The sequence below is a fragment of the Triticum urartu genome, chromosome 2A (genome assembly GCF_056163025.1).
Source record: "Triticum urartu cultivar PI428250 chromosome 2A, HENAU_Tu73, whole genome shotgun sequence".
In the NCBI taxonomy this organism is placed as follows: Eukaryota; Viridiplantae; Streptophyta; class Magnoliopsida; order Poales; family Poaceae; genus Triticum; species Triticum urartu.
The window spans coordinates 646,322,927-646,338,687 of NC_141874.1; the positions used below are offsets into that span (position 1 = coordinate 646,322,927).

Sequence of the window (15,761 nt, forward strand, 5' to 3'; positions counted from 1 at the left end):
TTTGTGGCACTGTCGTTTAGGTCATATCGGTATAAAGCGCATGAAGAAACTCCATACTGATGGACTTTTGGAACCACTTGATTATGAATCACTTGGTACTTGTGAACCGTGCCTCATGGGCAAGATGATTAAAACACCGTTCTCCGGTACTATGGAGAGAGCAACAGATTTGTTGGAAATCATACATACCGATGTATGTGGTCCGATGAATATTGAGGCTCGTGGCGGATATCGTTATTTTCTCACCTTCACAGATGATTTAAGCAGATATGGGTATATCTACTTAATGAAACATAAATATGAAACATTTGAAAAGTTCAAAGAATTTCAGAGTGAAGTTGAAAATCATCGTAACAAGAAAATAAAGTTTCTACGATCTGATCGTGGAGGAGAATATTTGAGTTACGAGTTTGGTGTACATTTGAAAAACTGTGGAATAGTTTCGCAACTCACGCCACCTGGAACACCACAACGTAATGGTGTGTCCGAACGTCGTAATCGTACTTTACTAGATATGGTGCGATCTATGATGTCTCTTACTGATTTACCGCTATCGTTTTGGGGTTATGCTTTAGAGACGGCCGCATTCACGTTAAATAGGGCACCATCAAAATCCGTTGAGACGACGCCTTATGAACTGTGGTTTGGCAAGAAACCAAAGTTGTCATTTCTTAAAGTTTGGGGCTGCGATGCTTATGTGAAAAAGCTTCAACCTGATAAGCTCGAACCTAAATCGGAGAAATGTGTCTTCATAGGATACCCAAAGGAGACTGTTGGGTACACATTCTATCACAGATCCGAAGGCAAGACATTCGTTGCTAAGAATGGATCCTTTCTAGAGAAGGAGTTTCTCTCGAAAGAAGTGAGTGGGAGGAAAGTAGAACTTGATGAGGTAACTGTACCTACTCCCTTACTGGAAAGTAGTTCATCACAGAAAACTGTTTCAGTGACACCTACACCAGTTAGTGAGGAAGCCAATGATAATGATCATGAAACTTTAGATCAAGATACTACTGAACCTCGCAGATCAACTAGAGTAAGATCCGCACCAGAGTGGTACGGTAATCCTGTTCTGGAAGTCATGATACTAGATCATGATGAACCTACGAACTATGAAGAAGCGATGGTGAGCCCAGATTCCGCAAAGTGGCTTGAAGCCATGAAATCTGAGATGGGATCCATGTATGAAAACAAAGTATGGACTTTGGTTGACTTGCCTGATGATCGGCAAGCAATTGAGAATAAATGGATCTTTAAGAAGAAGACTGACGCTGATGGTAATGTTACTGTCTATAAAGCTCGACTTGTCGCAAAATGTTTTCGGCAAGTTCAAGGGATTGACTACGATGAGACCTTCTCACCCGTAGCGATGCTTAAGTCCGTCCGAATCATGTTAGCGATTGCCGCATTTTATGATTATGAAATTTGGCAGATGGATGTCAAAACTGCATTCCTGAATGGATTTCTGGAAGAAGAGTTGTATATGATGCAGCCGGAAGGTTTTGTCGATCCAAAGGGAGCTAACAAAGTGTGCAAGCTCCAGCGATCCATTTATGGACTGGTGCAAGCCTCTCGGAGTTGGAATAAACGTTTTGATAGTGTGATCAAAGCATTTGGTTTTATACAGACTTTCGGAGAAGCCTGTATTTACAAGTGAGTGGGAGCTCTGTAGCATTTCTGATATTATATGTGGATGACATATTGCTGATTGGAAATGATATAGAATTTCTGGATAGCATAAAGGGATACTTGAATAAAAGTTTTTCAATGAAAGACCTCGGTGAAGCTGCTTACATATTAGGCATTAAGATCTATAGAGATAGATCAAGACGCTTAATTGGACTTTCACAAAGCACATACCTTGACAAAATTTTGAAGAAGTTCAAAATGGATCAAGCAAAGAAAGGGTTCTTGCCTGTGTTACAAGGTGTGAAGTTGAGTAAGACTCAATGCCCGACCACTGCAGAAGGTAGAGAGAATATGAAAGATGTTCCCTATGCATCAGCCATAGGATCTATCATGTATGCAATGCTGTGTACCAGACCTGATGTATGCCTTGCTGTAAGTTTAGCAGGGAGGTACCAAAGTAATCCAGGAGTGGATCACTGGACAGCGGTCAAGAACATCCTGAAATACCTGAAAAGGACTAAGGATATGTTTCTCGTATATGGAGGTGACAAAGAGCTCACCGTAAAAGGTTACGTTGATGCAAGCTTTGACACTGATCCGGACGATTCTAAATCGCAAACCGGATACGTGTTTACATTAAACGGTGGAGCTATCAGTTGGTGCAGTTCTAAACAAAGCGTCGTAGCGGGATCTACATGTGAAGCGGAGTACATAGCTGCTTCGGAAGCAGCGAACGAAGGAGTCTGGATGAAGGAGTTCATATCCGATCTAGGTGTTATACCTAATGCATCGGGTCCAATGAAAATCTTTTGTGACAATACTGGTGCAATTGCCTTGGCAAAGGAATCCAGATTTCACAAAAGGACCAAACACATCAAGAGACGCTTCAACTCCATCCGGGATCTAGTCCAGGTGGGAGACATAGAGATTTGCAAGATACATACGGATCTGAATGTTGCAGACCCGTTGACTAAGCCTCTTCCACGAGCAAAACATGATCAGCACCAAAGCTCCATGGGTGTTAGAATCATTACAGTGTAATCTAGATTATTGACTCTAGTGCAAGTGGGAGACTGAAGGAAATATGCCCTAGAGGCAATAATAAAGTTATTATTTATTTCCTTATATCATGATAAATGTTTATTATTCATGCTAGAATTGTATTAACCGGAAACATAATACATGTGTGAATACATAGACAAACAAAGTGTCACTAGTATGCCTCTACTTGACTAGCTCGTTAATCAAAGATGGTTATGTTTCCTAACCATGAACAATGAGTTGTTATTTGATTAACGAGGTCACATCATTAGTTGAATGATTTGATTGACATGACCCATTCCATTAGCTTAGCACCCGATCGTTTAGTATGTTGCTATTGCTTTTCTTCATGACTTATACATGTTCCTATGACTATGAGATTATGCAACTCCCGTTTACCGGAGGAACACTTTGGGTGCTACCAAACGTCACAACGTAACTGGGTGATTATAAAGGAGCATTACAGGTGTCTCCAAAGGTAGATGTTGGGTTGGCGTATTTCGAGATTAGGATTTGTCACTCCGATTGTCGGAGAGGTATCTCTGGGCCCTCTCGGTAATACACATCACATAAGCCTTGCAAGCATTACAACTAATATGTTAGTTGTGAGATGATGTATTACGGAACGAGTAAAGAGACTTGTTGGTAACGAGATTGAACTAGGTATTGGATACCGACGATCGAATCTCGGGCAAGTAACATACCGATGACAAAGGGAACAACGTATGTTGTTATGCGGTCTGACCGATAAAGATCTTCGTAGAATATGTAGGAGCCAATATGGGCATCCAGGTCCCGCTATTGGTTATTGACCGGAGACATGTCTCGGTCATGTCTACATTGTTCTCGAACCCATAGGGTCCGCACGCTTAAGGTTACGATGACAGTTATATTATGAGTTTATGCATTTTGATGTACCGAAGATTGTTCGGAGTCCCGGATGTGATCACGGACATGACGAGGAGTCTCGAAATGGTCGAGACGTAAAGATTGATATATTGGAAGCCTATATTTGGATATCGGAAGTGTTCCGGGTGAAATCGGGATTTTGCCGGAATACCGGGAGGGTTACCGGAACCCCCCGAGAGCTATATGGGCCATAGTGGGCCTTAGTGGAAAAGAGAAGGGGCTGCCCTAGATGGGCTGCGCGCCCCCTCCTTCCCCTAGTCCTATTAGGACTAGGAGAGGTGGCCGGCCCCCTCCTCCTCTTTTCCCCTCCGAGGAATCCTAGTTGGACTAGGATTGGAGGGGGAATCCTACTCCCAGAGGGAGTAGGACTCTCCTGCGCCTCCCTCCTTGGCCGGCCAGCCTCCCCTCCTCTACTCCTTTATATACGGAGGCAGGGGACACCTCTAGACACACAAGTTGATCCACGTGATCTATTCCTTAGCCGTGTGCGGTGCCCCCTGCCACCATAAACCTCGATAATACTGTAGCGGAGTTTAGGCGAAGCCCTGCTGCTGTAGTACATCAAGATCGTCACCACGCCGTCGTGCTGACGGAACTCATCCCCGACACTTTGCTGGATCGGAGTCCGGGGATCGTCATCGAGCTGAACGTGTGCTCGAACTCGGAGGTGCCGTAGTTTCGGTGCTTGATCGGTTGGATCGTGAAGACGTACGACTACTTCCTCTACGTCGTGTCATCGCTTCCGCAGTCGGTCTGCGTTGGGTACGTAGACAACACTCTCCCCCTCGTTGCTATGCATCACATGATCTTGCGTGTGCGTAGGAAATTTTTTTGAAATTACTACGAAACCCAACACCTCCATCAGCTCAAAGGTCATTCCCCGTTTCTATTCTCTGATGGAAGCCCGCCTCAGCCCGTCGATCTGTCAGCTGAGCGTGAGACTGAGCTGCTCATCAGTGCATCCAGCCAAGGTGATAGATTTACCCCTTTGCACGACCAAGAAGGACATTACATATGAAGATTAGTCAAGTAAAAGAATGCGTACAAGGAATGCATATATTTACCTGTGGCTAAACGCGTACAAAGAACACATATATTTACCTGTGGTAGAAGATGAGACATGTGAGATGAGTTAATCAGAAAATTTGTGTTTCATAGGCGAGGAAAAATGTGTGTCTCTTGCAATTTTATCCCTACATCAGAAGGATATAATGCAAACTGGTCAGGGTGCAAAAAGAAACCTGCAAGAGAGCCTCAATCTCTACTGTTGGAAACAACCAGGTTTTTGTAAACAGGGTAAAATATATTGCTCTGGTGTTGTCTCCAGGGATGAAACAACTATCGGAAGCAGCACAATATACAAAAGTAATTTGAACATCACCATCTTGAACATGGTGCTTGAACATCGCCGCGGTGATAGTCTTCATCAACATCACCATCTTCATTATCTTCCTCATCTCTTTTCGGCGGTCCACTCTCTCGCACACCACTGTAATACCCTACTTGAACATGGTGCTTTATGCCACATATTATGATTCAATGATGTGTTGCCATCCTATAATGTTTTGAGTAGATTTCTATTGTCTTTGGATTGATTGATGATTTAGATTGGTTTGAGTTGTATGTTTTATTTTGGTGCTGTCCTATGGTGCCTTCTGTGCCGCGCACACGTGAGGGATTACCGTTGTAGGGTGTTGCAATACGTTCATGATCCGCTTATAGTGGGTTGCTTGAGTGACAAAAGCATAAACCCGAGTAAGGGGGTTGTTGCGTATGGGATAAAGGGGACTTGATATTTTAATGCTATGGTTGGATCTTTAGTAGTTGCGGATGCTTGCTAGAGTTTCAATCATAAGTGCATATGATCCAAGGAGAAATTATGTTAGCTTATGCCTCTCCCTCATATAAAATTGCAATAACGATCACCGATCTTGTTAACAATTGCCTAGGACAATTCCGCACACCAACCCATCATTATTCCACACTCCCTACTTATAATATATAGTAATATATTCTAACTTTATGTTAACAACACTTATTTTTATATTTTAGTTCTCCGATATCATGCAAAGTTATCCTCTTCATACCCACAACGTAGTTTTATTTCTCGTTTCTAGATGAAAGCAAACGTTCGATGTACGTAGAGTCGTATCAGTGGCAGATAGGACTTGAGAGAATATTGATCTTTATCTTTAGCTCCTTATGGGTTCGACACTCCGTACTTATCACTTCCACCTTTGGAAATTGCTATGATGATTCCTTGCATTTAGGGATTATCAAGCTCTTTTGTGGCGCCGTTGCCGGGGCAATAGCGTGGGGTTGATATTCTCGTGTATGCTTGTTTGCTTTCTTCACTAAGTAGATTTTGTTTTCCCTTTTGTTTTTGTTTTTTTAGTTGTGGGTGAAACAAACAAAAAAATTAAAAGAATGAAAATACAAAAAAAAATTGCCTCTTATGCTTAAAAACTTTTTCAAAAAGAGAAGTGATTGGAAGGTTATGCGTTGGAGAAGTGAGGGTCGACCTTGAACACTTGTGTTCATGCTCATGGAAACAATGTAGAATTTTTCATGGAAGTTTCTCAAAAATAATTATCCCTTTGTATATATCTATTGTATTATAAAAATAATGTGCCAAGTTTTGGTTTTAGAATGTTTAAATTGCTTGTTTGGTGTGGGCAGTGCAAAAACATAAACTTTTGTTGTAGTAATTGAATTTACATTTTTTACTGGAGCGTGATAAAATTTTGAGATTTTTACACACTACTGATATGCAAATTGTTTAGATTGTCCTAATGAATGCTAGCATAACGCCCATGCGTAGAGATGGGCATCATCTGTTCTTTCTGTAAATAAAACCTTCCACACATTTTCAGTTAATCGGCACTTACCAATGTAGTAGTACTAAACAACTCCAGCGATCATCTCTGAGAAAGCCCGAGGAATAAAATAGAAGAGGTAATATATGTACTACACAGCAAAAGATTTGCACGGTGGGAAGTTTCTTCGCTTCAAACTCCTTTCTGATGATTGAAAGCATCTAAGCTAGACGAGTTTCAGTTATACATTACAAGAAACCAAGAGGTGAACGCTGATCTGTTACACTACTTGGTCTGTTACAAAATGTTGTAATGCAGTACTGAAGTTACAGCATGATTATATATTAGTAGCAGATAAGTGCCTGCAGAAACATCACTCCTCGATCATAATCTCCATGTCCATGTCAGACCGTCTGCCCCTGCGTCCAAGAACCTCGCCATTGGCGAGCCTCTGCAGGTCAGCAACAGAGAGCTGATCGAGCCATCTCACAACATGGTTTGCTGCATGGAGTTCATAGGCAGGGTGCCGGCTTGCAACCGCCACACACCTCATCCCAGCGGTATGCGCAGACTCTGTCGTCAAGTTTGAGCTACCCATCACAAGACAAGCATCAGGCTCAAGATCAAGTTGCTCTGCTGCAATCTCAAACATGTCGCCCTCGGGTTTCCCTCGGCGGAAATCCTCCTCCGCCACTACGACATCGAAATAGCCTTGCAGACCAACAGCTTTTATGCCTTCTTCCAGGCTCATTCTTGGGCGAGAAGCTGTTACTGCTATTGGAATGTCAGAATCCACAAGGGCGTTCAAGAAGTCGAGAACACCTGGTCGCAGCTGGTAGAAAGTGCCTCGGAGTTTCTGATATATTACCTCCTTGCGTGCTGCTAACCTTTCAATTTCTTTTGCATCTGTCGACCAACATAAGACTTCTGAGATAGCCTGATCAGTTCTCATTCCCTCGATTTCCTTCAGCATTTCATCATGAGGAAAAGACTTTGCCTCTTCAAGTGATAGTACGTACCACACTCGGGGCTCCAGGTCAGGGTCATCATCTTCCACAACAACTCCCTCCCACTCCAAGATCACACCAAACCGGTTACTAGGCACAGTTCCTTGCTTCTGCTGTTTCTTCTTTCTGACTGGTTTCTGACTGGTGTACAGACAGCTAAGGCTCTCAGGGAGCCTATAAACTAATTTGTAGAACACATTGTCTTCCTCGTGGGCTTGATGGTTCCTCTTGAAGTCAGTTGCATGGGGCTTCAGAAGTGCCATCTTCACCCTCATGCTCTTACCCCCAGATTTCGCGGTTGAATGCATGTTCAGTTTGGCATTTGAGTTACTTGGCCAGCATTTTCTGTACAGTTTGTGGATGAGCTGGTGGGAACTGTCAAGTAAGCTGATGGATGAGATCATTGCTTCAAAGTCCTGTATACTTCCACTGAAACTGTCAAGCGCTTGGTAGCAAGGTCGATTCAGTTCAGGTGTGACTGGTCAATGAGAAGCATAGCTGAACACTTCACCTGTGTTAAGAACCAAGCAAATGGTAGTATAAGCACACGATGCACATGTATATTAAATGGAGCAGAAAACTGTGCCTGCTGTGTTTAATCCCTCAACCTGAACAGCTCGGCTTCACTTGGGTTTTACTTAAGTATGGTGGTCTGAAGAAAAAGGGGACATGTTTTTGTTCCATTATATCGTTCACTAGATTAGTGTGCACCTTTGATTTGTAAATCTACTAGTACATTCTAGCACTGTGAGGACAAACTTATTCAAACTCCTACTCCTATTGACTTATAGAAATGCAAGAAACAAAATAAACGCAGAGCCCCAATTTTCGGCAGATGAACCAAAACATGGACTAAAAGTTGCTATGTGGCCGTAAAAGGCTACTTGAGGACTTCACGGTGCCTTTTGCTAAAAAAGATCCTTCTGCGCTTCTACGCAATCTTACTGTTCGTGCAAGGGAAAACATACACTTTATTAGCATAAAAGGAGGCACACATTGGAACAGAGCTGCTCAGCCTGTGAACCGAGAGACTCCATAAAATGGTAATATGCTACTTCTCCTATAGCAAACTTAATCATTAAAACGATTATTTGGTGCTACATTCAATCCGGCTAAGCACCAAACGGCCAAATGCGAACCGTTCTTGAACACATACTCAACAGCACATGGCAGAAAGAGAGAGAATGGATGCTCCAGTATATCTTAGCACAAGCAAAAGGCTACGAATCCAGGGGGGAGACGGGGATCTTGCTTACCGGGGGAAGAAGAAGAGGAGGCGGGGGTCGGAGGGGGAGCTGAAGAGAGCATCGGCGGGAGTGGAGAGGGAGTAGAGGAGGCGCCCCCGCTCGGTCCCCGGCGCTTCTTCCCTTTGGATGGTGGAGATGGCCTCCATCAGGATAGGCAATAATGCGGCCGGCTGCCTTGTCGATGTCGATTGGTCCTCGCGGCGGCTGCTCCGTGTCCATGGCAGCTGGGACACGAGGGGCGAGGGGCCGCTTGTCAGCCTGTGCGTCGGCCGTGTGGGGGTGGGGCCGGGGACTTGTGAGGGGTGTGCTCCAGAGCCGAGGAGACGGCGCTTCGCTATGGGCCGCAGTCGCTTCGTTTTCTTGGGCAGCATGCGCGCGTCAGCCCATGAAAAGAAGCGCCGTCAAACACGGGTTGGTCCGGTCCCATTTAATCCGGCCGGCCATCTTCCAGAGAGCATTTAAGAATGGGCAGTTTACAAGCTCCACCCCTTGCTTTTCTTCCAAAAAGAAACACCAAATCAGATTTTGACGAAATTCCATCTGTTTTATGGTATACACTTTAGTTGATTTTATTATTACTAGCACAAAATGCCCGTGTGTCGCAACGGGAGAGATGATTGACGTGTCCATAGAAACATCCATAAGCACAACGCAACAATAACTAAACGGTGTCATCTGGTGGCTGCAGGGAGGCGCGTGCCAAAAGCTAGCAGGAATGCATATAAGTCATACATAAAAAACCATGCTACACATACGATACTTCTGTATAAATTTTGTATGACGGTTCTGATATTAAAGGACTAATTTTCGAATCTTCCGTAGAAGGTATTATTTTGGAAAGTTGGAGTACTCTTTCGGATTTGCACTACGCCATGAAAAAAAATCAAAATTTGCATTGAGCAGCAATTTTTTTCCGAATTTTGCACGGAGTCGTGAAAAAATCTAGCTAAAACAGTTGGGTTAAATAATGTGTTTTAGCCCCTCTCTCACTTCACGGGACATCAATTCATTTGTGTCGGGTAAATACCATGACAGATGAAAAAAATGAAGAAATTCAGCTCCGTTTATATATTTTTTTAAAGCAAACATATCCGTGCGTTACAACGGAAGAAAATAAATAAATATAAACTGATTAACCTGAAAAATAATTTATCATTCAAACAATTTCACAAGAAGCAAAAAAAATTAAAAGCAATCAAAAGTATGAGGGGCCATGAATGATGTCCAAACAACGGTTTAGTGCGCCTGAAATAAGTTGTCCTAAATCCCGGACTTTCAAAACGAAACCATTAAAGAACTGAAGAACATTGAAAGAAGTGGCCACGGATATGCACAAGTCACATAAAACTCATAACAGTGACGCTGCTAGCACATTGCACTTGAACAAAATGGGCATTATTCTTGAACACTATGAATTCCGGTTGGATCAAACTAACAACACAAAAGTACAATGGCAAAAGTCCATGTTGAGAGTTACATCGAATAGAATATAGTACTCATGCTGTAATTAATCGACGAGGTAAATCTTTTGCCACCGTTTTAAAAAAAGTACTTGTCGTGGGGTTGTCACGACAGATGTCCTACTGTGAGGACTTAGTCGTGAAGCCATCGCAACATAGTTAGCTTAAAGGGGTTAAAGCGGGACAAAGGACGCAAGGAGTTTATACTGGTTCGGCCCCTTGCGGTGAAGGTAAAAGCCTACTCCCAGTTGTGATGGGTTTGCTAGGGTTTCGATGACCAGGGAACGAAATACGCTTTGCCTCGCTCTCGAGTTGTTGTTCTTTTCTGTCTTTGAACCACCGCCGGGTCGTCCCTTTATATACACAGGTTGACGCCCAGCGGTTTACAGAATCCCGGCCGGCTCATAAACGTGTCTGGCTCGGTTTCTACCCTTTCCTATCTTACAATAAAAGTTACACACCATATGGTGGTTTACCTCTACGGGCCCTAATCCGCCTTTGGGCTTTGGGCCTTGTTGTTAATCTCCACCGTGAAGCGCCATATTCCTTGTCTTCATGGGCTTCAATAAGAGTAAACCACTATGAGTATAACCCGGCTGCTCCTGGGCAGTTTATACTCAATAGTTATATCCCCAACATTAGGCCCCAGGTTGATTTGAACTTGTTCATGTCAATCTTCAGCACTTAGAAAAATTCCTTCTTCAATATCTTCACAAAAATCTTGTAAACCGCCGTGATGTCATCTTCCAAGACCATGATAACCCGTCGTGACGTCATCCGCTATTAACTTTACACAGAACCCAAATCTTTTAATGTATCTCCTTTAATGGATCTCCAAAATTCGAGGCGTCCACATGTCTGCATATCCATTTTTTGACCTCCTCGATTCTCGCGCCTGCCACTTATCCATTCACCTTATAAATAGGGTCGAGGGTCGTTTTCACTTTTCACTTCATGCCTCTTCGTCTCGTCGTCTTCCTCGCGTCGCCCCAGCGCTCGAGCTCCGCCGCCGCCGTCGGACTTCACCTTTGCTTCGACTTTGGCCGCTGCATCGACCTATTCGGACCAGACCCTGCTCACGCACCTCCGCCATTCAATAGTTTCGGTAAGTTCTTCTTCTTCTCCTCTATAGATCCGTTTAGGGTTCGCACGGGCTCATGAAAGTTTCGTGGTGTTCTTCCCCTGTTCTTCATCATAGGCTACATGATAGATTCCAAACCTGATATATCCTTATGCGGTAGCAATGATAGTCCTTCTTTTGCCATCAGACCATCTCTTTTGTGTAGAAAAACCCGATCTGGAACTTCATGAACTGCTCAAGCACCAACCTTTAGGTCTAAATATTTTCCTTTCCCTGACATGTGGTAGATCTGAAATTCTAATGTGAAACTGTGAAACTTGTTCTTCCTCACTTAGTCATTTTTTGGCTTCAGATCTATACTCTCATTGTCCGTGTAGGCAATTTATCTTTTAGAAAATAACCTGCCATATACCATTAGTCCCCTTGTAAACCGCCAATCGCTTTATCATTTATAATAGCATCAACCTCCGGTTTAACATTTTTGCATGCCTGAATACCTTTTGTCTCTTAACCTGCAACGCTTTATGCTTGTCAACCATGAATCTTAAACCGGCACAAACCTTCCTTCAGGTTGTCTAAGAAATGGCCAAGACTTTTTATGCTTGTAACTGGGTTCCATCCTGGATTACGGAAGAAGATCTGAAAGGATGTGTTATAACTGGCGCTTTACCAAAACAGAGTGAAATCCACTAGCGAGCCGCCGGTCCAGAAAATCCTCCTACACCCAAGGATGACGAGATGGTTGTTGGGGAACGTTGCAGAGAACAAAAATTTTCCTATGGTTTCACCAAGATCCATCTAGGAGTTCATCTAGCAACGAGTGATCGGATTGCATCTACATACCTTTGTAGATCACGCGCGGAAGCGTTCAAAGAACGGGGATGAGGAAGGCGCACTCGACGTGATCCAAATCACCGGAGATCCTAGCGCCGAACGGACGGCACCTCCGCGTTCAACACACGTACGGTCAGCGTAACGTCTCCTCCTTCTTGATCCAGCAAGGGGGAAGGAGAGGTTGAGGAAGATGGCTCCAGCAGCAGCACGACGGCGTGGTGGTGATGGAGCTGCAGTACTCCGGCAGAGCTTCGCCAAGCACTATGGAGGAGGAGGATGTGTTGGAGAGGGAGAGGGAGGCACCAAAGGCGTGGGTCAGAAGTCCTCCATCTCCCCACTATATATAGGAGGGCCAAGGGGGGGCGCCGGCCCTAGGAGATCCAATCTCCTAGGGGGGTGAGGCCAAGGGGAGGAATCCTTCCTCCCCAAGGCACCTAGGGGTGCCTTCCCCTTTTGGGACTCTTCCCTCCTTGAAACCCTAGGCGCATGGGCCTCTTGGGGCTAGTGCCCTTGGCCCATATAGGCCAAGGCGCACCCCCTACAGCCCATGTGGCCCCCCGGGGCAGGTGGCCCCACCCGGTGGACCCCCGGGACCCTTCCAGTGGTCCCAGTACAATACCGGTGACCCCGAAACTTGTCCCGATGCCCGAAATAGCACTTCCTATATATAATTCTTTACCTCCGGACCATTCCGGAACTCCTCGTGACGTCCGGGATCTCATCCGGGACTCCGAACAACATTCGGGTTACTGCATATACATATCCCTACAACCCTAGCGTCACCGAACCTTAAGTGTGTAGACCCTACAGGTTCGGGAGACACGCAGACATGACCGAGATCGCTCTCCGACCAATAACCAACAGCGGGATCTGGATACCCATGTTGGCTCCCACATGCTCCTCGATGATCTCATCGGATGAACCACGATGTCGAGGATTCAAGCAACCCCGTATACAATTCCCTTTGTCAATCGGTATGTTACTTGCCCGAGATTCGATCGTCGGTATCCCAATACCTCGTTCAATCTCGTTACCGGCAAGTCACTTTACTCGTACCGTAATGCATGATCCTGTGACCAGACACTTGGTTACTTTGAGCTCATTATGATGATGCATTACCGAGTGGGCCCAGTGATACCTCTCCGTCATACGGAGTGACAAATCCCAGTCTTGATCCGTGTCAACCCAACAGACACTTTCGGAGATACCCGTAGTATACCTTTATAGTCACCCAGTTACGTTGTGACGTTTGGCACACCCAAAGCTCTCCTACGGTATCCAGGAGTTACACGATCTCATGGTCTAAGGAAAAGATACTTGACATTGGAAAACTCTAGCAAACGAACTATACGATCTTGTGCTATGTTTAGGATTGGGTCTTGTCCATCACATCATTCTCCTAATGATGTGATCTCGTTATCAATGACATCCAATGTCCATAGTCAGGAAACCATGACTATCTGTTGATCAACGAGCTAGTCAACTAGAGGCTTACTAGGGACATGTTGGTGTCTATTATTCACACATGTATTACGATTTCCGGATAATACAATTATAGCATGAATAAAGACAATTATCATGAACAAGGAAATATAATAATAATGCTTTTATTATTGCCTCTAGGGCATATTTCCAACAGTCTCACACTTGCACTAGAGTCAATAATCTAGTTACATTGTGATGAATCGAACACCCATGGAATTCTGGTGTTGATCATGTTTTGCTCTAGGGAGAGGTTTAGTCAACGGATCTGCTACATTCAGGTCCGTATGTACTTTACAAATCTCTATGTCTCCATCTTGAACATTTTCACGAATGGAGTTGAAGTGACGCTTGATGTGCCTTGTCTTCTTGTGAAACCTGGGCTCCTTGGCAAGTGCAATGGCTCCAGTGTTGTCACAGAAGAGATTGATCGGCCCCGACGCATTGGGTATGACTCCTAGGTCGGTGATGAACTCCTTCACCCAAATTGCTTCATGTGCTGCCTCCGAGGCTGCCATGTACTCCGCTTCACATGTAGATCCCGCCACGACGCTCTGCTTGCAACTGCACCAGCTTACTACCCCACCATTCAAAATATACACGTATCCGGTTTGTGACTTTGAGTCATCCAGATCTGTGTCGAAGCTAGCGTTGACGTAACCCTTTATGACGAGCTCTTTGTCACCTCCATAAACGAGAAACATTTCCTTAGTCCTTTTCAGGTACTTCAGGATATTCTTGACCGCTGTCCAGTGTTCCTTGCCGGGATTACTTTGGTACCTTCCTACCAAACTTACGGCAAGGTTTACATCAGGTCTGGTACACAGCATGGCATACATAATAGAACCTATGGCTGAGGCATAGGGGATGACACTCATCTCTTCTATATCTTCTGCCGTGGTCGGACATTGAGCTGAGCTCAATTTCATACCCTGTAACACAGGCAATAACCCCTTCTTAGATTGATCCATATTGAACTTCTTCAATATCTTGTCAAGGTATGTGCTTTGTGAAAGACCTATGAGGCGTCTTGATCTATCTCTGTAGATCTTGATGCCTAATATATAAGGAGCTTCTCCAAGGTCCTTCATTGAAAAACTCTTATTCAAGTAGGCCTTAGTGCTGTCCAAGAGTTCTATATCATTTCCCATCAAAAGTATGTCATCTACATATAATATGAGAAATGCTACAGAGCTCCCACTCACTTTCTTGTAAACGCGGGCTTCTCCATAAGTCTGTGTAAACCCAAACGCTTTGATCATCTCATCAAAGCGAATGTTCCAACTCCGAGATGCTTGCACCAGCCCATAAATCGAGCGTTGGAGCTTGCACACCTTGTTAGTATTCTTAGGATCGACAAAACCTTCCGGCTGCATCATATACAATTCTTCCTTAAGGAAACCATTAAGGAATGTCGTTTTGACGTCCATTTGCCATATCTCATAATCGTAGAATGCGGCAATTGCTAACATGATTCGGACAGACTTTAGCTTCGCTACCAGTGAGAAAGTCTCATCGTAGTCAACCCCTTGAACTTGTCGATAACCCTTAGCGACAAGCCAAGCTTTATAGATGGTCACATTACCATCCGCGTATGTCTTCTTCTTAAAGATCCATTTATTTTCTATGGCTCGCCGCTCAACGGGCAAGTCAGTCAAAGTCCACACTTCGTTTTCATACATGGATCCTATCTCGGATTTCATGGCTTCTAGCCATTTGTCGGAATCCGGGCCCGCCATCGCTTCTTCATAGTTCGAAGGTTCACCGTTGTCTAACAACATGATTTCCAAGACAGGGTTGCCGTACCACTCTGGTGCGGAACGTGTCCTTGTGGACCTACGAATTTCAGTAGGAGCTTGATCAGAAGTATCTTGATCATCATCATTAACTTCCTCTCTAGTCGGTGCAGGCACCTCAGGAACATTTTCTTGAGTTGCGCCCTTTTCCGGTTCAAGAGGTAATACTTCATCAAGTTCTACTTTCCTCCCACTTACTTCTTTCGAGAGAAACTCTTTCTCTAGAAAGGATCCATTCTTGGCAACAAAGATCTTGCCTTCGGATCTGAGGTAGAAGGTATACCCAATAGTTTCTTTAGGGTATCCTATGAAGACGCATTTTTCCGACTTGGCTTCGAGCTTTTCAGGTTGAATTTTCTTGACATAAGCATCGCATCCCCAAACTTTTAGAAACGACAGCTTAGGTTTCTTCCCAAACCATAATTCATACGGTGTCGTCTCAACGGATTTCGACGGAGC

At 44.3% G+C, this 15,761-nt stretch overlaps 1 protein-coding gene across 1 annotated transcript; it reads right to left on the bottom strand.

Moving 5' to 3' along the window:
- Positions 1 to 6,650: 6,650 nt before the first annotated feature.
- On the bottom strand, positions 6,651 to 8,824 carry LOC125539378 (5-amino-6-(5-phospho-D-ribitylamino)uracil phosphatase, chloroplastic). Its single transcript, XM_048702819.2, has 2 exons — positions 8,659 to 8,824; positions 6,651 to 7,913 (listed from the first exon to the last, which is right to left on the bottom strand). The coding sequence occupies exon 2, from the start codon at positions 7,804 to 7,806 to the stop codon at positions 6,769 to 6,771; it is 1,038 nt and encodes a 345-aa protein (XP_048558776.1). The 5' UTR covers positions 7,807 to 7,913; positions 8,659 to 8,824; the 3' UTR covers positions 6,651 to 6,768.
- Positions 8,825 to 15,761: the final 6,937 nt, after the last annotated feature.